Source organism: Triturus cristatus, chromosome 4_2 (genome assembly GCF_964204655.1).
Source record: "Triturus cristatus chromosome 4_2, aTriCri1.1, whole genome shotgun sequence".
NCBI lineage: Eukaryota > Metazoa > Chordata > Amphibia > Caudata > Salamandridae > Triturus > Triturus cristatus.
In genome coordinates, this window is record NC_140586.1 from 964603782 (window position 1) to 964628655 (window position 24874).

Sequence of the window (24874 nt, forward strand, 5' to 3'; positions counted from 1 at the left end):
ACTTTTGTTCTCCCCTGATTGTTCTGGGCCTACCCTGACTTCCCTGCTTGTGGTGAGTCCCCTGGACCTTGCTGGTGCCAACATTGCACTTTCTTCGACTTCTGCGTGGGTTGCACTTGCTATGGCTTGTTGGTGCTTGCGCCGGACACCGACCCCTCAGCATTTGACATCCGACATGAGACAGCTCTTACATGGCTCCTGGTCTTCCTCAGCATCGCCTGGTCCTCTCAGCTGCAGAGTCAATGTCCTCATCAACTCTCGTGCAACTCCCGACATTGGTGGGCATTCGTCTTCCAGATCTCCTGGTCACTCCTGAGTGACAGACTCTGTCCCCTCTGCTTGCAGGTACCTCTCAACTAGAATCCACCTTCAGATTCCCCTGGACACTTTCTCCTTCGATAGCAGCGGCACTTTCTGAAGTCCTCCATTGGGTTCGACAGCGGTTTCCGACACCACGTCACACCTATGCACCCAGCTTCCCTGGTGTAGGTAATGTGGGTACTAGGGTATCCATGGGTGGGGTGGCTCTCCAACCTTCTGTCTTCCATGGGGTTTCTTCAGGGTCCACTGGGAAGGCTCCTTAATCTTTTAAAATCCAACCGCGACTTACACGTAGAGTTGTAGGGATTGTGCGGTTGTGTTCCCACACTGCACACTCGCTCCGTGGGGTTCCTAGTCACTCACCTTTGGTGGTTCCTTGGGTTCCCAGCACTTCTATGTCCTCTTGACATTGTCTTGACCCGAGTCATGGTTCTTATACCCCTTTTTTAGTATATAGTTTGGCCCCGCCCCCCAGGGGTCCACTATGTATTCTGTGCTATTTACTGTATTGTAAAAAAAAGTATTGTGTTTATCTCGGGTAGGAGATATCTAAACTCGTTAGAGAGTATTATATAATAAATACTTATTTTTATAAATACCTTGTGTGGTTCTTTTTCACTTAATCTATACTAAAAGATTTAATTCTGGTAAAACAAGCTCCATTACATTCCTTCTGGACTAAGCTTGAAGGCTGATCTCCACAGCTACCACTTAGAGAGCTTTCTAACATTGTCTAAGACCTCTTAAATCACCATAAGGATTGTCTGGAATGTTGCAGGGTGCCTGCTTACATTTGTGGGCATCAAATACCAGGTCTGCTTCTCACACGTGATATCTGTGCTACAAACTCACTACACATACATACACAGAGAGTCCTACCACCATATCTGTGCTACACACTAACTACACATACATACACAGCGTCCTACCACCATATCTGTGCTTCACACTTACTACTCATACATACACACACATCCTACAGTCATAGCTGTGCTACACACTCACTACACATACATACAAACACAGAGTTCTACATCCATTTCTGTGCTCCACACTCACTACACATACATACAGAGTCCTACCACCATATCTGTGCTACACACTCACTACATATACAAACACACAGGGCCCGATTCACAGAACTAACTTAAGACAAAATCCTAAACTTACTACCATTTTGGTATTCACAGAAGGCACTTACTCATTTTGGTATTCACAGAAGGCACTTACTCATTTCGGTATTCACAGAAGTTAGGAGTCCTAACTTTAGGACTCCTAAATGCCTTCTGTGAATACCGAAAGCCTTAAAATTAGGATTTTTCTCAGTTTAGTAGTAGTATAGTTAGGACTACTAACTTTAGGAATCCTAAATGCCTTCTGTGAATACCGAAAGTCTTAAAATTAGGATTTTTCTCAATGTAGTAGTAGTAAAGTTAGGACTCCTAACTTTAGGACTCCTAAATGCCTTCTGTGAATACCGAAAGCCTTAAAATTAGGATTTTTCTCAGTTTAGTAGTAGTAAAGTTAGGAGTCCTAAGTTTAGGACTCCTAAAATGAGAAAAATCCTAATTTTAAGACTTTCGGTATTCACAGAAGGCATTTAGGAGTCCTAAAGTTAGGACTACTAACTTCTGTGAATACCGAAATGAGTAAGTGTCTTCTGTGAATACCAAAATGAGTAAGTGCCTTCTGTGAATACGAAAATGGTAGTAAGTTTAGGATTTTGTCTTAAGTTAGTTCTGTGAATAGGGCCCACAGAGTCCAACTGCAATATATGTGCTACACACTCTCTACACATACATACACTCACAGACTCCTACCACCGTAGCTGTGCTACACACTCACTGCACATCACACAGAGTTCTACTGCCATAGCTGTGAAACACTCACTTTACATACATACACACACAAATTCCATCCACCATATCTCTGCTTCACGGTTACTCCACATACATTCACACACAAAGTGCTACCACCATTTATGTGCTACACACTCACTATACATGCATACACCCACACAGAGTACTATATCCTTACTGCACTACACGCTCACTGCACATACATATACAGAGAGTCCTACGTCCATATCTGTGCTACACACTCACTATACATACATACATACATACACACACAGAGTCCTACATCCTCACTGCGCTACACACTCACTACACACATACCCACACAAAGTCCTACGACCATCTCTGAGCTACACACTCACTACACATACATACACACACAGTCCTACCACAATATCTGTGCTACACAGTCACTACACATACATACACAGAGTCCTACCACCCTATCTGTGCTACAATCTTACTACACATACATACACACAGAGTCCAACCGAAATATCTGTGCTAAACACTCTCTACACACACATACACTCACAGAGTCCTACCACCATAGCTGTGCTACACACTCACTGCACATCAGACAGTCCTACCGCCATAGCTGTGAAACACACTCTCTACACATACACACACACAGATTCCAACCACCATATCTGTGCTACACACTCACTTCACATACATACTCACACAAAGTCCTACCACCATATCTGTGCTACACAGTCACTACACATACATACACAGAGTCCTACCACCCTATCTGTGCTACAATCTTACTACACATACATACACACAGAGTCCAACCGAAATATCTGTGCTAAACACTCTCTACACACACATACACTCACAGAGTCCTACCACCATAGCTGTGCTACACACTCTCTACACATACACACACACAGATTCCAACCACCATATCTGTGCTACACACTCACTTCACATACATACACACACAGATTCCAACCACCATATCTGTGCTACACACTCACTACACATACATACACGCACAAAGTCCGACCACCATATCTGTGCTACACACTCACTACACACACATACACACACAGACCTACCACCATATCTGTGCCACATACTCTCTACACATGCATGGACACACAGAGTCCTACCATCATATCTGTGCTTCACACTTATTACACATACATCCACGCAGAGTCCTACCACAATAGCTGTTCTACACACTCACTACACATACATACACAGTCTTACCACCATATCTGTGCTACACACTCACTACACATACATGCACACGCAGAGTACTACTGCAAAATGTGTGCTATACATTCACTCCACATACATAGACACGAAGAGTCCTACGACCATAGCTGTGCTACACATACATGCACACAGAGTCCTACATCCATATCTGCGCTATACACTCACTACACACATACACACACAAAGTCCTACCACCATATCTGTGCTACACACTCACTACACATACATACACAGTCCTACCACCATATCTGTTCTACATACTCACTACACATACCTACACAGAGTCCTACCACCATATCTGTGCTACACACTAACTACACATACATGCACACACAGAGCACTACCGCCATATATGTGCTATACACTCACTGCACATACATACACACGCAGGACCCTACCACCATAGCTGTGCTACACATTCACTATACATACATATACACGCAGAGTCCTACTGCCATATCTGTGCTTTACACTCACTGCACATAATACATACACAGAATCCTACGACCATATCTGTGCTACACACTCACTAAACATGCATACAAACACGGAGTCCTACTACCATTGCTGTGCTACACACTCACCGCACATACACACACTGAGTCCTAACACCATATCTGTGCTATACACTCACCCTACACACATACAGACTCAATAATCAACCGGATTTCCAGCTCACATTTCTACGTCTCGCTCAACAGCAGAACGTTTACTTGAGAGAGGTCAGTAGACCATGTTTTCATTGTCACAGATGGAAAAGGTCTGATCTGTGAATTCACAACCTTGGTATTCTGCCTCCACTGCTCATGTGTCTTACCCAAGGCAGGGACAGTAGTCCAATGTCTGATAAGAAGGCATGCTTGGTGTAGAGCTCCAGGTCACAGGGAGAGGCCCAAGAGCTCGCATTGTCAGCAAGAGGCCTGTAGGCACAGAGTAGCTCTTATGATGTTACAGGACTCCCACTTTAAAATGATCTTGTATTGTTAGGAACATGTCAGAGTTCTTTCCATATTTAGAGATCTCTACTACCCTGATGGATCACTGTCTCCATATTTAGAGATATTGCGTACCCTGTGGATCACTATCTCCATATTTAGAGATCCTGTCTACCCTGATGGATCACTATCTCCATTTTGCACAGGATCAGAATGAAGGCTTTTCCCAATGCCCCCACTCGGAACGCTCTTCACCTCCTCCAAGCAAGATATAGCACAGAAGTGTTCCGAACAGGGGAAAGGGGGTGGGGAGTAAAAGAAGAGACAGCCAACCCTCTATGGTTCCCTCTTCTAGAATCTTCCTTTCATCAATTGACTATCCCAAGCATAGTCCTTTTCTTCTAGGAGGATATGGAACTGAAAGAAAAAACAAGCATAACAGATGATGTAAAACTCCCTCTCTAACTATTCTAGCTGCTATTAGTTTCTATATTATATTTCTTATTACTCCAATTCACATTACCACATACCCAATTACAATGTTGGCTATAGCTCCTCTTCTGTAATTAATTATTCAGTTTTCAATTCTTTTCTTCTAGATTTTAAAATGTATTATAAGTGATATCTCTTGCATTAGTTGTTGAGAACATATATTCAATTATTTCTTTGTTTGGAAATTTCAGAGAATACTTGCGTGTTCCAAAAGGTCGAATACCAGCGGAAGACTGCCGAAAGATCTGTAAGGTAAGTTCTGAATGGTCGTCTTTTCTTTCTTTTCTTTATTTAGGGAGATTTGAGAATTTCAGATAGTTGCTGCCAAGAACTACTGTAATTCAGTTGGTTAACTCTGGACACAATGTAAAGAACTCTGACGAGGGTTATTTATAACGAGCAAGCCCCAGTCAGAAACACTACCAAACCTCAGAAAACAGGCTCCGACTGAGAAAGGCTCAGGAGACCGAGACACTGTTCCTGGAAGACTCTTTTCAATGCTGCGTTGCCGAAGAGGAACTAAGGGACACCAGCAACAAACTACCTGACTAACTAACCCACGAGAACTCAAGGAAGTTCCTGCTTCTTGAAATTCTTCAGGTGAAGTGCGCATTCCGTTAGCAGCGCGCGCCTCACATTCCGTGTACAATTCTATGGAGAAAAACACTAGTGCGCAGTTAGGAGAACTAGGCTGGCAGACATCTCACAATTCCAACGCTACCAGCTCAGTTTCCATTTCTTATTCTTTGGTCTCTTTTGTCGTTTGATTCCACTACGAGTGACAAGGCTGGCAATTGTGGAATGATTGGCAGGAATTCTCCTTAGGATCCTGACACACTATCTCCATTTTAGAGATCTCTGCTACTCTAATGGATCACTATCTCATATTTGGAGATCTCTGCTACCCTGATGGATCACTGTCTCCATATTTAGAGATCTTCGCTACCCTAATGGATCACTGTCCCCATATTTAGAGATCTCTGCTGCTCTGAGGGATCACTATCTCTATATTTAGAGATCTCCATTACCCTGATGGGTCACTATCTCCATATTTGAAGATCTCTGATACCCTGATGGATCACTGTCTCCATGTTTAGAGATCTCTGCTAGCCTAATAGATCACTATCTCACTTTTAAAGCTCTGTTACCCTGATGGATCACTGTCTCCATGTTTAGAGATCTCTGCCACTCTCACAGATCACTGTCTCCATATTTTCACATCTCTCTTAGCCTGATAGATCTCTATCTCAATTCTAGAGATCTGTTACTCTGATGGATTAGTATCTCCATATTTAAAGATCTTTGCTACCCTGATGGATCACTGTCTCCATGTTTAGAGATCTCTGCTACCTTGATGCATCACTATAGCCATATTTAAAGATCTCTGCTACCTTGATGGATCACTATCTCCATATATAGAGATTTATGCTACACTAATGGATTACAATCTCCATATTTAGAGATCTCTGCTACCCTGATGAATTACTATCTCCATATTTAGGGATCTCCCCAACCCTGATGGATCACTGTCTCCATATTTTTAGATCTCCTCTACCCTGATGGATCGCTATCTCCATATTTAGAGATCTCCCCTACCCTTATAGATCACTGTCTCCATATTTTGAGATCTCCCCTACCCTGATGGTTCACTGTCTCCATATTTATAGATCTCTGCCACTCTGATGGATCACTATCTCCATATTTAGAGATATCCCCTACTCTGATGGATCACTGTCTCTATTTTTAGAGATCTCTGCTACCCTGATGGATCACTATGTCCATATTTAGAGATCTCTGCTACCCTGATGAATCACAATGTCCTGCTCTGATGTAGTGATTAAATATGAGTTAAGACAACACCAAACAATTCAATGCGATGAATCACCGTTATTTAATCCATTAGGCTACGGTTGTCACAAGGATCAAAGTGCAAAAAGACAGACTGAATTGTACTTTCAAAATTCTTGATCAAGACAGGTGCATACAAAGTGATAAGTGAGGAGTTGAGGGTCAGTGCAGGTGAGGTGCAAGGGAAAGGTAGTGCATCTATATACATCCACATACAATTCATGAAACCTATCCGGCCAGATTTCTGGCAAATACATTAAATGTAATAACATAAACAGCAGATGCAGTTATAGTATCACTGTCATCCAGGTTTGAGATACAAGGAAAAGGAATGTCGATGTTTCGACCCCTATGGGGGACTAGCAAACTGTGAGTCTTGGAAGTGGGGTCTTCTTCAGGACCAGAGGGTAGAGGGGTAGCACCTAGGGAAATCAATATGAATAATTTGTGGTGTGTCTGAAAAGAGGGAGGAAAAAAGGGATGATTTCGTTGTAAAAACATTTTGAGCAAAATTTACCGGCGTTAGCCGTAGACCTTTATGCTGGGAGATGAGAGAATGGGCCTGTTGTGCTCCTATAAGGAGGAAAACAAGAAAGCCATCGCTAGGGTCAGGATTCGTATTGGTGGCTGAAGGAGGAAAGGGCTTTAAAAACAAAAGGTAAGTGTGTACTCACCATGGAGAATTACCATATGTAGACAGTAACTAGGGTAGGCTGATTAGTAGCGCGGCACAGAAGGTTCAGAAGTAACCTGTGGCTGAGACCGAAGACATAAGGGGAGAAGAATTTTGTAGTAGAAACCTGAGAGGTCGGTAAAATGGGCGCGCTTAAACTAATGGATAAAGGTGGGGAAACGTGCCAAATGCTCAGTGATTTAAAAAGGGGGGAGAGAAATTAATTAAAGTTAGTGCCGAGTTAAAACGGCGGTACTTTGATCACTAATTGGTTTGCAGTGAATGTGTAAATACGCGTGCGTTCCAGTGTATGGCAACCGGAATTCGCTCGCAGTCAAAATGGAAAACAATGCCGTGTCAATACGGGAATCAAGGCTTGCAGGATTCTGAGCAGCGCGGGGGGCAAGGCATTTGAAACCGACAGGCTAAGACCGCAAGGGGTCGGAGAATACAGAAAAGGTTAAATCATTGTGGCAGAATGATCGTACATGTAAATGAGATTAGGCGCGGGTGGAAACTTGAACCCGACAGCCAGTGACTTAGATTAATTACATGGGAAGGAAACAGCTAATCACTAACCGACAGGGTGAAAATAGCGCAGCCGGCTGTGGCTTGACATACCTTTAGGGAAGCGTCGAGACATCTGACAGCTAACCCTGGAAGGTATGACGTGACTACTTAAATACTAGGAAGAAGGAACGAGCCTCGAGCTATCCTTGTTCACTGTGGGTGATCAGTACATTGTCTCCCTCACTATCTCTCCAATAACCTGAAGCCTTGGGCTATCCTTGTTCACTGTGAGTACGGAACAACCACAGGAGCGCCCTGAAGGAATACCAGCAGCGCATAAGAGACACCAAATGGACCTTCATAAGAGACAAAGTCCAGACCAACGTGACCAACGCCAAGGAACTGTTCACGTCATACAGCAGTTCACCAAACCCCACAGTGAATTCACAGACGTCACACCCTCCCTGGAACTCTGCGACAAGCTCAGCTACTACTTCCATCCAAAGATCAAGGCCCTCTATGACAGCTTCAGCGAACAGACACCGGACACCACCCCCCTCCCCACCACCGCTGATAAGCCGACCACCATCACCTGGAATGCCGCCACCGTTGAACACATCACCTCGACCATGAAGAAAACCCACTCAGGAGCCCCAACTGACCCCTACCCACCGCACATATTCCACAGAGCCGCCGCGGCCATCGCACCCGAACTAGGACGGACCATCAGCACCTCCTTCAGATCTGGCATCTTCCCAGATGACTGGCAATGCGCGGAGATTAAACCCCTCCTCAAGAAACCCACGGCCGACCCAACGGACCTGAAAAACTACCGGCCCATCTCGCTCCTCCCCTTCGTGGCCAAAGTCACTGAGAGGCTCGTCAACGCCGGGGAACAACCTTTACAACGCAACTTTTACAACGCACTACACTTACAACGCATTTTTAACAACGCACAATCCATTACAACGCATGACATTACAACGCAGGACACTACAACGCATTTTTAAAAACTACCTTTACAACGCATTCCATTACAACGCATACTACCATTACAACGCATACCATTACAACGCATAATATAGTAATATACTATCCAACACTTACCCTACTGTTGCACCCCCTGGAGTTAGAATAGTAATTTTTACCCCTATACTATCCAACACTTACCCTACTGTTGCACCCCCTGGAGTTAGAATAGTAATTTTTACCCCTATACTATCCAACACTTACCCTACTGTTGCACCCCCTGGAGTTAGAATAGTAATTTTTACCCCTATACTATCCAACACTTTCCCTACTGTTGCACCCCCTGGAGTTAGAATAGTAATTTTTACCCCTATACTATCCAACACTTTCCCTACTGTTGCACCCCCTGGAGTTAGAATAGTAATTTTTACCCCTATACTATCCAACACTTACCCTACTGTTGCACCCCCTGGAGTTAGAATAGTAATTTTTACCCCTATACTATCCAACACTTACCCTACTGTTGCACCCCCTGGAGTTAGAATAGTAATTTTTACCCCTATACTATCCAACACTTTCCCTACTGTTGCACCCCCTGGAGTTAGAATAGTAATTTTTACCCCTATACTATCCAACACTTTCCCTACTGTTGCACCCCCTGGAGTTAGAATAGTAATTTTTAACCCTATACTATCCAACACTTACCCTACTGTTGCACCCCCTGGAGTTAGAATAGTAATTTTTACCCCTATACTATCCAACACTTACCCTACTGTTGCACCCCCTGGAGTTAGAATAGTAATTTTTACCCCTATACTATCCAACATTTACCCTACTGTTGCACCCCCTGGAGTTAGAATAGTAATTTTTAACCCTATACTATCCAACACTTACCCTACTGTTGGACCCCCTGGAGTTAGATTAGTAATTTTTAACCCTATACTATCTAATACTTACCTTAAATGTAATTTAATATTATGCGTTGTAATGGTATGCGTTGTAAAGGTAGTATGCGTTGTAATGGATATGCGTTGTAAAGGTAGTTTTTAAAAATGCGTTGTAGTGTCCTGCGTTGTAATGTCATGCGTTGTAATGGATTGTGCGTTGTAAAAAATGCGTTGTAAAGGTATGCGTTGTAATAGCATGCGTTGTAACGTCATACATCCGTCAACGCCCAGCTGACGCCTTCATCGAAGAGAACTCCATCCTAGACGCCTCCCAGTCTGGTGTCTGCAGCAACCACAGCACCGAGCCTGCCCTCCTCGCCGCCTCTGACGATATCTGCATGCTACTCGACCAGGCACACACTGCGGCCCTCATCCTTCTAGACTTCTCCGCAGCCTTCGACACCGTGTCACATCGCACGCTCGCAGCCAGACTTCTCGACACAGGGATACAAGGAGCCGCCCTCGACTGGATCCAATCCTTTCTCCCAGGCACAACCCAGAGGATTAGACTCCCTTCCTTCTTCTCCGCTCCCACCGACTCCAACTGCGGAGTTCCCCAAGGATCATCACTCAGCCCCACGCTCTATAACATCTACATGGCCCCCCTCGCTGCCATCGTCAGACAGCATGGGCTCAGCATAGTATTCTACGCCGATAACACCCAGCTCATTCTCTCACTCACAAAGAGTCCCGAAGACACCAGACTCTGTTTCCATGAAGGAATGAAGAACGTCGCAGCACTTCTTTACAAACTTGCTATAAAACTCAGCCATACCCAAAAATGAGGCCATCTCTTCCTTAGAACATGGATCTTTCAATTGTGTTATAGTGTCAAACAAATCCTTATTTGACTTAACCCCACTGCTTGATATGTGATGACCCAGATAGTCAACCTTAGTTACTCCATATTTACATTTCTCACAACGTAGCATGAACCCTGCCTTTAATAGCCTCTCCAAAACCTTCACCACTCTGTCATCATGCTCTTCAACAGTCTTCCCATAAACCAACACATCATCCTGGTAACAACAAACACCTGCAATTCCCTTGACAATATCATTCATGATCCTTTGAAAGACGGAAGCCACCGACACCAAACCTAAAGGCATCCCTACGAACTTAAAAGCCCCCATGGGAGTTATGAATGCTGTCAACTCCTGTGAACTTTTATCCAAAAGCACCTGATGGTAGGCGGATGCTAGGTCAAGAATGTTACATTAAAATGCCCTATCCAGAGTTGACATGACCTCATCAATATTGGGGAGTGGGAATTTATCCACCACCACCTCCATATTGTGTGCTTGAAGATCCACACATAAGCGAATCTCATTATCACTCTTATTGGCCACCAAAATTGAAGCAAACCACTCCGTTGCCTCCACAGGCTCAATCAATCCAGAATCCATTAACCTGGTGATTACCTAATTCATGGCATCCTGCACACTTAAAGGAATCCTCCTCACCTTAGCTACAACTGGCTTGGCACCAAGCTTCAACTTAATACGATGACTATAGCTTTTCATACGCCCCAACGTATCCTTAAACAATTCTTCAAACATCATCACAAATTTGTTACTAGCACAATTCGGGGCAATATGGCGTCTGAGTAGGAGCCACCGCTTACCTCTCTCCCCCTCTTCACTGTAAAAATCCCAGCTGGAGCCCAAGAGTATGGATTGGAGCTGCAGGGAAGTCCGCAACGGGCATGCTGTGCTCCGGTGGATTTCTCCAACTTTCCATCAAGTCGGACAGCGAGGGCATTCCTGCAGAGCTAAAGGGAACTTCTGTCAGGGATGCTGGGAGGCCCTAATGTGGCTTCTGCAGATGGCAGCAACAGGTTCAGGGCACGCCTACGGCTCGCAGTGGTTGCCTGGAGATGGCAACACGCTATCGGCAGGAGCGCTGTTAGACACAGAGCCCGAGCGTAACAGCGAGCCAGTGGCAATCGCTGCTCGAGGCAGGGGAAAGCAACGAGTGATCGCTACCGCCGTACAGGTACAGCGGGAGGACTCTGATTTAAAAATAGATCTCAAAAAAGTGGATCTACTGCCAAATAAAGGAGACAAGCAAGGGGAAATCGAACATGACAAAACTGAACTTTCTGGAAAAACAAACTTATGGCGAACTAAACCATCCACTGATGTAGAGGAAGCACAACCATCCATTTTAAACATCGTTTCGCCCATAGCTTCGGGTGGGGAAGGGGCCTCTAAAAATGGGGACACAAAAGGACCTCAGCAATAACAAAAATAATGGCAATGGTGATATGGACAGGATTAGAAGCGACTATGTATCAGAAACTGACCAGGCAATAACATCCGCAGTGCGAACGCCCACTAAAAGGTCAGACGTCCCGGATGGGGGAAACTCGACTCCATGGCAGGCAAATGGTGATAATACCATTATAGAGGCACAAGTGCATGCTGTACATACTAGCCCAAGTAAAGACGTATTAATGCAGGGTACTCGATCCCGGATTTTGGACGCGGGTATTTCTGGTACAGCTAAGAACGAACAGGAGAACAGAGTAACATCTGTGGCTGGCAAAAATGGGCCATATACTCTGGGAGGCACTGAGGACCAAACGGGGATATGGAAGCCGACTGCTTGACCCCAGATGTACCTGGGGAAAAATTCTTCTCACTGACAGAAGAGTCAGAGAGAGTCACAACCTCAAGTAAAAAACAAAAGGGTGTCGGGGAAGAAGGCTCGCTGGAAGATCACAGGGGAGCAGGAGACGGAGGAGGAATGACTATTCAGCAACATCAATGCTATTCCCGGAGGGAATAGACGAAGGTGAGAAGCGAACGGCGGAAAATATCGGTGGCATCTCAGATCAGACGAAGCGAGTAAACCCGGCTGAGCCCTCACTGGCTCTGATATTGCAGTCCCTACGAGCTTTTCAGGATGATGTCAAAGCCGACAATCGACAGGCACGACTAGCAACTAAGAAACTTTAAGGTTCCATAGGAAAAGTGGGGAAGATCTGCTCCGACATTGCTGAGTGACTGAACGGAAATGCTTGAAAGCACAGTGGAAAGGCGCAGGCTTCATCGCAGGGCAGTACTATAAAAGATGTGATGTAAAAGCTTGAGGACTATGAGAACCAGCAGCGCCGCAATAACCTCAGGCTGTTAGGGAGTTCCTGAAAACTGTGAGGGTAACAACATAAGAAAGTTCATAGTAACCATGCTAAGAGGCTCCCTACCCGAGCTCCCAACATGGGATTGGGACAAGGAAGTTCAACGTGCTCACAGATTCCCCCTTTTACCATCAAGGCATTCCTCCAGAGAAAAAGCTCTGCCCCATGCAATATTGATCTATTTTGGTAACTTCTTGCTTCAACAAGCCGTGTATGATTTAGTTAGACCCAATGCCAAAAGGAACTTTGAAGTTTTTTCTGTTTTTGCCAAACCGGATTTTGCACACGCTACGGTCGAGAGGAGATGGTCGGCTCAGGCAATTAATGACCCCATTTCAATCTGCAGGGACTGTGGTTTTCCTACAAAATCGAGCGAGGTTAAAGGTGATATGCAAAGGCCAGAATTTCAGTTTCACCTCTGAAATTCAAGCACAGAAACTCTTGGACGATATTGCAGCGGGGAGTATGGGGGGGGGTAAATCGTAAATTGTAAAAAAAAATGTAGTAACTATTGTAAGCAAGAATTGTAGGCTTGAAGGATGGTTCCTCTGGATATGGGTATTTGGTAAGGCACATTCGATGGGGGAGGAGCTTAAGGGAGAGGAGAGTTGGTACAGACGTCCTCACATGAGCACATGGCTGAGCCTGGTTACCTGAATTGTGGTGGGGGGGTGAGGGGGAGAGGGAGGGGGGATTCCCAGACAGGGGAGGAAAGGAACTAAGTTATGCCTATCAATCAATCAATCAACGGCATTTGTATAGCGCGCTACTCACCCGGGGGGTCTCAAGGCGCTGGGGGGGGGGGTTACCGTTCGAACAGCCAGGTCTTGAGTTGCTTTCTGAAGGCGAGATGGTCCTGGGTAGTCCGGAGGTGGATGGGGAGGGAGTTCAATGTCTTGGCCGCCAGGTAGGAGAAGGATCTTCCTCCGGTGGTGGCTCTGCGGATGCGAGGGACGGTGGACAGAGCGAGGCTGGCGGAGCGGAGCTGGCGGGTGGGCTGGTGGAAGGTCAGACGGTTGTTGAGGTAGTTGGGGCCCAGGTCGTGGAGGGCCTTGTGTGCGTGGGTGAGAAGTCTGAACGTGATCCTCTTGTTGACGGGGAGCCAGTGGAGGTCTCTCAGATGTCCGGAGATGTGGCTGTGACGGGGGATGTCCAGGACGAGTCGAGCTGAGGCGTTCTAGATACGTTGGAGCTTCTTCTAGAGTTTGGTGGTGGTGCCGGCGTAGAGGGCGTTCCCGTAGTCCAGTCGGCTGGTGACGAGGGCCTGGGTGACCCTCTTCCTGGTCACGGTGGGGAGCCACCGGAAGGTCTTACGAAGCATGCGCAGGGTATTGAAGCATGAGGACGAGACGGTGTTGACTTGCCTGGACATCGAGAGGGAAGCGTCTAGGATGAAGCCCAGGTTGTGTGCGTGGTCCGTAGGCTTGGGGGTGGCGCCTAGGGTGGGGGGCCACCAGGAGTCGTCCCAGGCGGAGGGTGATGGTCCTAGGATGAGAACCTCCGTCTTGTCTGAGTTCAGTTTCAGGCGGCTGTTCTTCATCCATTCGGCGACGTCTTTCATCCCTTCGTGTAGGCTGGCTCTGGCGGTGTCTGGGTCGTTGGTGAGGTAGAGAATCAGCTGGGTGTCATCGGCGTAGGTGAGGATCTTGAGGTTATGTTGGCATGCGATGGCTGCGAGGGGGCTCATGTAGACGTTGAAGAGGGTGGGGCTGATCGATGACCCCTGTGGAACGCCGCAAATGACTTCGGAGGCCGCTGACCGGAATGGGGGGAGGCGGACTCTCTGGCTTCTTCCGGTGAGGAAAGAGGAGATCCATTCTAGGGCCTTCTCCTGGATTCCGGTGTTGTTTAGGCGTTGTATCAGGGTGCGGTGGCAGACAGTGTCGAATGCTGCGGAGAGGTCCAGGAGGATGAGGGCTGCTGTTTCTCCGTTGTCCAGTAGGGATCTGATGTCGTCTGTGGCTGCGATGAGGGCGGTCTCCATGCTGTGGTTGGCTCGGAAGCCGGACTGCGAGTGGTCGAGGCAGCCGTTGGTTTCAAGGAAGGAGGCTAGCTGCCTGTTGACGGTCTTCTCGATGACTTTGGCAGGAAACGGGAGGAGCGAGATGGGGCGGAAGTTCTTGAGGTCGGTGGGGTCTGCTGTGGGTGTCTTTAGCAGGGCGCTGATCTCGGCGTGTTTCCAGCAGTCCGGGAAGGTTGCGGTGTTGAAGGAGGCGTTGATGATGTCATGGAGGTGGGGTGCGATGATGTGGTCGGCCGAGTTGAAGATGTGGTGAGGACAGGGGTCCGTGGGGGATCCAGAGTGGATGATGTTCATGGTGCGTGTAGTGTCTTCGGTGCTGATCCGGGGCCAGGTGCGGAGGGTGGCGGTGGGGGGCGTTGGTTCGGTGATGGGGTTCGTGGTCGGAGGGCCGAAGCTGTTGTGAATGTCGGTGATCTTGTCGTGGAAGAAGGCTGCTAGGGAGTCGCAGAGGTCTTGCGAGGGAGTGATGTCGTTGTTACCGGCGTCGGGGTTGGAGAACTCTTTGACGATGGTGAAGAGTTCTTTGCTGTTGTGGGAGTGGTTGTCCAGTCGCTCCTTGAAGGCTGTTCTTTTTGTGGCGCGGATCAGTTGGTGGTGTTTGCGGGTGGCGTGTTTGAGGGCAGTCATGTTGTCTGTGGTCCGGTTGGTGCGCCAGGTATTCTTCAGGGTGCGGCAATTCTTCCTGGAGGTGATGAGTTCGTCGGTGAACCAGGAGGTTTTCTTGCTGCCGTGTCTGTTGGGGGGGTTCTTCAGTGGAGCCAGGGTGTCTGCGCAGTTGGTGAGCCACAGAGTGAGGTTGTTGGCGGCTTCGTTGGGGTCCGATGAGCTGGTGGGGGGGTTCTGGATGAGGGCGGTGGTGAGCTGGTTGTTTGTGATCTTGTTCCAGTTCCTGCGAGGGGCAAGTAGCGGGTGATGGTGGGTCGCCGTTTTTCTGAAGCTGAAATGGACGCAGCTGTGGTCGGTCCATTGGAGAGTGGTGGAGTGGCTGAAGGCGACGTGCTTGCTGGATGGGAAAACTGGGTCGAGCGTGTGGCCGGCGTAGTGGGTGGGGGTGGTTACCAGTTGCTTGAGTCCGATGTTGGCGAGGTTGTCCAGCAGGGCGACGGTGTTGCGGTCTTTGGCGTTCTCCAAGTGGAAGTTGAGGTCCCCTAGGAGGATGTAGTCGGTCGAGTTGATGGCGTGTGGGCTGATGAAATCTGTGATGGCTTCGCTGAATTGTGTGCGTGGTCCCGGTGGTCTGTAGACGAGGGTACCTCTGAGCGTGGTCTCGGGGTTGGTGTGTATCTGGAAGTGGAGGTGTTCGGCGGAGGTGAGGGTGTCATCTGAGTCGGTCGTGATGCGGATGGTGTTCTTGTGGGCGATGGCGATGCCTCCTCCTGTCTGGTTGATGCGGTCCTTCCTGGTGATCTTGTATCCGTCTGGGATGGCTATGGCGATGTCGGGCGCTGAGGAGGCGTTCGTCCAGGTTTCCGTCAGGAAGGCGATGTCTGGTGATGTCGTGTCGAGGAGGTTCCAGAGTTCGATGGCATGATGGTGGATGGAGCGGGTGTTGAGTAGGATGCACCTCAGATGGTTGTTGCTGGGGTTCGGTTTGGCTGGTGCGGTGCAGGGTAGGAGGCAGGTGAATCGGCAGGATTGGCAGGTGAAGGGTCCTTTGGTGCGTCTCGGGGTGGGTCGGTATCAGGCGGTGCGTCGTCCGGCGTTGAGTGCGTGGAGGATACTGGCGTCGTAGGTGAGTCGGGTGCGCTGGCGGCGATGGGGACCGGGGGGTCTGGCGCTGGGCGCGGTCCAGGCGTGGACGGGCGCAGACGGGCTTACCTTTGGCGCACCTTCGGCGATCAATCGGCACTCCCGCTGCGCGCGTCCGCTGCGCGCGTCCGCTGCGCGCGTCCGCTGCGCGGTCGCTCTGGGGGCGTCATAAATAAGGAGCCTGGAGGGAGGGGCAGCTGGGCGGCGGGAGCGGGGCGGCTAATGGGAGTACAGGGGGGCTGGGCCGCAGGGAGGCAGCGGCGGGAAAGAACAGCGAGCGAAGGACGGGGGAATCAGGAGCGGGAAAACAGCGAGGCTGGCGGCAAGAGCGGCAAGGAGAGTGGGGTGACCAAGCCTTGGGAAGGCTAAGCGGACATTGCTACATTGCTTCTTGGATGGTTTAGACATTTCTGCAGTACTTCTTATAAGGGGATAGAAATTTTTGGAAAGGTGGCGGGGTTTAATGGAGATAAGGTATTAGTCGTAGGTCAACACCATAAAATGGTATGGAGATTTTGAGAGTGGTGTCTATGAATATATGTGGTTTAAACGATGTAAAGAAAAGACAGAAAGTTGCGGTTGGGTTACAATTGATGGGTGCTAATATCATTTGCCTCCAGGAGACACATATAGATGGGTCACAACTACATATTCTAAATACACTGGGATTTAGGGTGATAAGTGCGACAACACAGGGGGTTAAGGTACGGGGTGTGGTGATCCTGGCTAAAGGAGGGGGGCTACAGTTTAATTGATCATGTTCAGATAAATTCGGACGTTGGGCTATCTCTGAATGCCAATATGGGGCGGGGAAGAAACTAACACTGCACATTATATGGATGCAACAGAGATGATCCTACAGTATTGAATACTATCTCGAGCGAACTCGCTCACTGGCCACTCCCACGTATTGTATGTGGAAACTACAATATTAATTTACCAAGTGATTGGTCTCTGGAGGGACGGTGGAGATATGTGGGACGAAAGTCAAAAGTATTTTAAGCCTTAAGGAATATGTGTCAGACTCATGGATTAGTTGACTGTTTGCAATTGTTAAGATCAAATGATCCAGGGTACACCAGGATACACCTCTATTTCTAATCCACACAGGTCCCATGCAAGATTGGATTATATGTTTATTTCAAATTCATTGAATTCAATATGCCATATATCGAAACTACCACGAGTACTATCGGATCTTCATCCGTTAGTACTAGAGATTGAAATAGAGGTAGCTAATTTTAACTGGAGGTTTTGGTCATTCGAGAGAGCTTTACTCTCTTATTCTGAATATTCTACCCATATGAAACGCTGGATCCCAATATTTCTGGCAGATAATATAGGGAAGTACCTCCGTCGAGGTAGTATGGGATGCCATGAAAGCAGAATTAGGGGGGAAACATTGCGATATTCCTTGAATCGTAACAAACAGGTCAAGCAGTCCCTAAAAACATTACAGGATAATATGGGGGCAGTTGAAGAAGATTTGGTCAGGGCAGTTGAGGAAGGTCAAGATCTTGCGTTAATACAGCGGCAGATACTGATTTGCAAAAGCAGCCATTATCAATGTATTTACGGACAAAGCGGTGAGCAAAACGATAGCACGAAGGGAAATGGTGTATGAATTAAATCAACAGGTTGGCCACCAACCAGAGATTCTTGTGACTAGGGGGGAATGTTTGCATTGTCCAGCATTCCGTCCATCAATTGTTTCTTTTGCATATACCTCATAAGCACCTGTCTGTGCGCCTCCTCTGTTTGCACCTCATAAGCACCTACCTGTGCAACTCCTCTTTTTATACCTCATAAGCACCTGTCTGTGCATCTCCTCTGTGTGTACCTCTTAAGCACATACCAGTACACCTCCTCTTTTTATACCTCATAAGCACCTGTCTGTGCGCCTCCTCTGTTTGCACCTCATAAGCACCTACCTGTGCAACTCCTCTTTTTATACCTCATAAGCACCTGTCTGTGCATCTCCTCTGTGTGTACCTCTTAAGCACATACCAGTACACCTCCTCTTTTTATACCTAATAAGCACCTGTCTGTGTGCCTCCTCTGTACCTCATAAGCAACTATCTGTGCACCTCCTCTGTGTGTACCTCTTAAGCACATACCTGTGCACCTCCTCTGTGTGTACCTCTTAAGCACATACCTGTGCACCTCCTCTGTACCCTATAAGCATTTACCTCTGCACCTCCTCTGTTTGTACCTCACAAGCACCTTCATGTCCACCTCCTCTGTTTGTATCTCACAAGCATCTAGCTGTGTGCCTCCTCTGTTTGTACCTCATACACACCTACATCTGCACCTTTTCTGTTTGTACCTCATAAGCACCTACCGGTGCACCTCCTCCATTTTTACCCTATAAGCACCTGCTGTGCGCCTCCTCCGTTTGTACCTCAGAAGCACCTACCTGTGCACCTCCTCTGTTTGTACTTCACAAGCATCTAGCTGTGTGCCTCCTCTGTTTGTACCTCATACACACATACCTCTGCACCTTTTCTGTTTGTACCCCATAAGCACCTACCAGTGCATTTCCTCCATTTGTACCCAATAAGCACCTACCTGTGTGCTTCCTCTGTTTGTATGTCATAAGCACCTACCTCTGCACGTCCTCTGTTAGTACCTCATAAGTACTTACCTCTGCACCTCCTCTGTTTGTACCTCAGAAGCACCTACCTGTGTGCTTCTTCTGTTTGCATGTCATAAGCATCTACCTCTGCAGTCCTCTGTTTGTACCTCATAAGTACTTACCTTTGCACCTCCTCTGTTTGCACCTCTCAAGCATCTAGCCATGCACCTCCTCTGCTTGTACCTCATTAGTACCTACCTCTGCCCCTCCTCTGTCTGTACCCCATAAGCACCTACCGGTGCACCTCCTCCATTTACACCTCCCAGGTGAGCTTCTAAAAATGAAGCTTGTGATCCCACACTGCCAACAATGGTCGTTTGACTATTAGGCTGTTACCCGATTTGTGCTCTGTACAGGTTTCAAACCGCTCCCTTTGTTTTGGCTAACAGTGAGCCCTGTAGAGTGAGAAAACAGGTATAGGGGAGTGGTAGGGGGTATTGAACTTACACCTCCTCCGCTCCGCCAAATACCCTCGTGGCCACAGAGTAGCCTCCTCAGCACTAAACGGACAACATTAAATTAAATATCATTGAAAGAAAAAAAAGCAACAGTTGTGTAATATGAACACCTCTTTTGGCTGCAAGGGTATGTCAGGTCAACTATTGATTGTGGTGGATTCACTCTGTTAAGAGCTAAATGACTGATATCGCTGTTGTTTGCTTTAGGAAGAACTAAAGAATCTCTAGTTTGTGTAAAGTGTCCGGGCCAGAACTAGGCTGTGTAGCTGCACTAGTCTCAGGGAGATGGGCGGATATTACGGTGATAGAAAATCCACCTCAATTCACAATAATGCTCCAATCTTACAGGTTTGAAGAGACCAGAAATGCTTGAACCAACCCCAGGGGGGCTGTGGAAAGTGGCAAAGTGGCAAAGATAACAAGTGAACAACAAGGTAAAGAAAGGAGTTGGCGCATCAGCTGATCCAATGTGAAGAGGAAAGGATTGTGAAGAAGTGTGTGAATGGAGTTACCTTTGTTATATACTTCCCGAAGAGTTACCTTTGTTATACACTTCCTCCAACTAAAGTAACACCATCATGTCCTGATCCATCTCTGTTTCCTCAACCTGTTCTTGTTTAATTGTAATATTGTCCACTTGGGTCTGCCTAAAGCTGGACATGGTGCTCTGTGACCGCCCATTCTTTACTGAGTTACTCTGTGAACCCTGGTAAATCTCCACCTTTTGTGAAGTAAAGATGTCACATGGGTAATAGAACTTTTAGTTAATTATTAGTGTATGATGAAATATCGCTTGATAAGTTTCACAGATGGTGAAGGAGACATGTCTTTTGCAACCAGTAAAATATTGTGTATTCATATTCCATTACATTTCCATTTAGCGATTTTCAATCTCTTTACAGCCAACAGGAAACAAGTCTTGAGCGCACAAAATAAGCGCAGTCCGAGACAGAGGAACCTGAACCTAAACTCACCGATCCTGGAAGGAGCCGTCAAGGGCAGTTCAGTGAATGCATAAGTCAGAGTTGGGCGCCTCCAGCCACACGACGAAGAAACTAAAGGCAAAAACAATAACAAACCACCTCCGGTATAAGTCAGTGTCCAACAACAGCTTTGATCATGGGATCGGTCTGATGTGGTTACAGCAGTGCTCTTCTTTCTATGATATAAGACCATCATTCAGTGCTCTGGGTATCTTGTAAACTCTTTCTGGCAAAACCACAGCAACCAGACAAAGGCACAATGGAGTGGAGCCAGACAACTGGAGGGTGAGGCAAAGAGGAGCTCTTCTGTCTTAAATACAGAGGACTGCCTCCGTTTGCATCAACTAGGAGGAGGAAGGATCTGTACCCACAAGTGAGCAAAACCGTTATCTAGTTTAAAGAGACAATCACCCAAAAAGACGCCTGACACATATTATGAATGCGACGAGTATTTAGTGACCATTGTACTTTATTGTTAAATTAGAAATCAAACTTACAAAATACCATTACATACAGGGGGCATTCAGAAAACACAATCTTGGGATGTAGAAAAATATCTACCCGAGAAAGAAAAAAAAAACACATGCCGCTGAATCTTCAGTTTGTCATCAGAACTAAAGCACCATCACCAAACACACAAGGTGGAAAAGACAGTCAAGTGCAGTAAATATGTGAAGAGGTTTAGGCTGATATTACACCCAGAAAGACATCAGCGAACACACAGAGGGGAAAAGCCATTCAAGTGCAGTGATTGCGGAAGTAGCTTTGGTCACTCAGGAAACCTAAAAATGAATCAGCTAACATACACAAAGGAAAAATCATTCAAATGCAGTGAATGTGAGGAGAGCTATAGTTGGTTATCACAGCTGCAAAGACATCAGCAAACACACACAGGGCAAAAACCATACCATTGCAGTGAATGTGCAAGGAGCTTTCGTCAATTATCAGACCTACAAAGACATCAACGAACACACACAGGGGAAAAGCCATTCAAGTGCAGTGAATGTGCGAGGAGCTTTTGTCAATTATCAGATCTCCAAAAACATCAGCGAACACACACAGGAGAAAAACCATACTACTGCAGTGAATGTGGAAGCAGCTTTAGATGTTTATCACACCTACAAACACATCAGCGAACGCACACAGGGGAAAAGCCATTCAAGTGCAGTGAATGTTGGAAGAGTTTTAGTCGGTTGTCACACCTACAAACACATCAGCGAACACACACAGGGGCAAAGCCATTCAGGTGGAATGAATGCGTGAAAAGCTTTAGTCAGTCATCACACCTCAAAACACATCAGCAAACACACACAGGTGAAAAGCCATTCAGGTGCAATGAATGTGTGAAGAGCTTTAGTCACTCCTCAGCCCTAAAAAGACATCAACAAATACATTCAGGGGAAAAACTATTCAAGTGCAGTGAATGTGCGAGGAGCTTTTTTACATTATCAGACCTACGAAGACATCAACGAACACACACAGGGGAAAAGCAATTCAGGTGCAATGAATGTGTGAAGAGCTTTAGTGACCCCTCAGCCCTAAAAATACATCAGCAAATACATACAGGGGAAAAACCATTCAAGTGCAGTAAATGTGTGAAGAGCTATAGTCGGTTATCACAACTACAAGTACATCAGCGAACACATACAGGTGAAAAACCATACTACTGCAGTGAATGTGGGAGCAGCTTTAGTCGGTTGTTACACCTACAAACACATCAGCGAACGCACACAGGGGAAAAGCCATTCAAGTGCAGTGAATGTTGGAAGAGCTTTAGTCGGTTGTCACACCTACAAACACATCAGCGAACACACACAGGGGAAAAACCATATCATTGCAGTGAATGTGTGAAAAGCTTTAGTCAGTTATCACAGCTCCAAAGACATCAGCGAACGCACACAGGGGAAAAGCCATACCATTGCAGCGAATGTGTGAAGAGCTTTAGTCGGTTGTTACACCTACAAACACATCAGCGAACACACACAGGGGAAAAACCATATAATTGCAGTGAATGTGTGAAAACCTTTAGTCAGTCATCACACCTCAAAACACATCAGCAAACACACACAGGTGAAAAGGCATTCAAGTGCAGTGAAAATGGGAAGAGCTTTAGTCGATTAGTACACTTACAAGGACATCAACGAAAACACATCATCACTGAACAAACATAGAAATAATTTATAGAGATGCAGCAAAATTGGCAATAATTTAAGTACAAACAACAATAATCTTGACCCATCAGTGGACGCACATAGGGGCAAAATTATACAGTTATTGTTCGATGAAGGATTTACGTAAAATTATATAAAAATACAACTGCGTAGGACATTGAAATACCAGATGATAAAAAGTAGATAGAAAACTTGACCAGTCAGAATAAAGAAAAGCAGAGATATCTGTAGGGTTATAAAAGTGCCTGTACAAAATTGAATTATTGGTTGAAGGGGGTTAGAACCTTGTCTAATAATATCACAGTCGTTGTCAGGTGGAACCACAAACGTCAATAAATAAACCTTCGGTTAACCCTCTGGTTAAGCAGTCTGGCTTAACTTGGGGGCGGTGTGCATAGTATTCATAGCACTCTAACAGAAATAATGTGAAAACACAACACAAGAAGAATAAGAATCTCAATCCAATTTAGAAAAGTAGAGGATATTTTAATTAATAAATTGGTACCATGGAAACAAAAATCCAATAAGTAGAATCGGTGTTATGGGTTTTTACAATTTTAGGTAAAAATAGCACAAAAAGGTGCAAAGCACCAATTGTGGGTATCTGATTACACCGGCGTTGGAAAACGTCACAAGTGCAGGATGACTGTGAAAAAGCATGGGCCGTATCAAGGTCCAGGTTAATTCGGCTGGAAGGTTTACCTTGTGCTATTGGTGTAAAGACGGTGTGGTGCGGCTCTGCAGGGCTCTGTGTCGAACTGTGCATGCTGAGTTGGACCCGGTGAAGCCACCCCTCTGGAGTTGCATGGTGCTTCTATGGGAGACTCTGTGTGCTGTCCAGTGGAGCCAAAGATCGGGAGCTGTACAGTGCTGTGAGCTGTGATGCAACTCTTGGCATTGCTCTGCATCAGGTCAGGGTAAATCTGCTGACCAGGAGCTGAGTGGTGCTGTGAGGCCCAGTGTCATCATGTGCTGCATTCTGTGAAGTCTCCAGTTGGGCAATGAGGAGTACAGTCCGTCTCCAGCCAAGTGTCCAGGACCTGGAGGACAACAATTGGGGGGTCTGACTCAGTCCCACAGGGCTCAGCAGAGTTTAATCTAAGGCTGGTGGAGGTATTGTTTCTTTTCCACTTTTAATACTTGATGCCCCCAAATGAGTGTGAACAGGATCAAATCCCACTTAATGTAAAAACCTTCTGAAAGTGCCATTTTCAAAATAGAAAGTAAAAATCTAACTTTACTATTAAAGAGGATTTTTTTGGATAAACAATGTTATTGATTTCTGAGCAAACAAATAGCAGCATAGCACATATGATCAGTAATACATGGTATCTCAGAGTACAGTTGCATTAGTAAGGTACATGCGTGTCGATCTACAACCACAGCACATGGACATTACATGTGTAGACAGTGGTGGGTGTCAATTCTAATCAATTTAACTGATTTGTCCATTTGCCCCAGACCCTTTGGTATTTAGTAGGGCATCCCCTGGCCTCAAATATGGGTTTTTGCTGCGCAGCACACCAGTTTACTCCTCGGTGCCACCTAGATATGTTTGGAAGCTTAGACTGTGCCCATGTCGCCACAACATCGCGTTTGGCTACTGCAATGGCTGTCCCCGGAACACCTTGTCGGATCGAGATCCATCTAGACCGTCCATTACTCCTAAAAAGAGCCTTAGGGGATTGTGGGGATCCTGCTAGCCCAGGATGTGTGTGAGTTCGGACTCTATTGCAGCTCAGTAAGGGGCAAGGCATGGTCAGGTCCAGGTCATGTTGTAAAAGTCTGCTTGTTTGTGGACACAGCGTGTGCAGCTTGGGGAGGGCCGTAAGCCCGCTCTTAAAAGGCGCTCTGGGGTGACATAGGCAGTGTGTAAGTAATATGGTTGGATTAGGCGGAGTCTGGCCAAAGTTGCAATGGCTTTGGGGGCCATAA

General features: G+C 46.5%; 1 protein-coding gene across 2 annotated transcripts in view; it reads left to right on the top strand.

Moving 5' to 3' along the window:
- The window catches only part of LOC146839152 (uncharacterized), a 61392-nt gene extending 37195 nt beyond the window's left edge, over window positions 1–24197 (top strand). For both annotated transcript variants that reach the window (XM_085603179.1, XM_085603180.1), the window contains 3 exons: window positions 5023–5083; window positions 20134–20219; window positions 20688–24197. In XM_085603179.1, coding sequence (XP_085459305.1) covers window positions 21557–22939 — 1383 coding nt within the window. In that variant the 5' untranslated portion in view covers window positions 5023–5083; window positions 20134–20219; window positions 20688–21556 and the 3' untranslated portion in view covers window positions 22940–24197. The remainder of the gene's footprint in view (window positions 1–5022; window positions 5084–20133; window positions 20220–20687) is intronic.
- The last annotated feature ends 677 nt before the right edge of the window (window positions 24198–24874 follow it).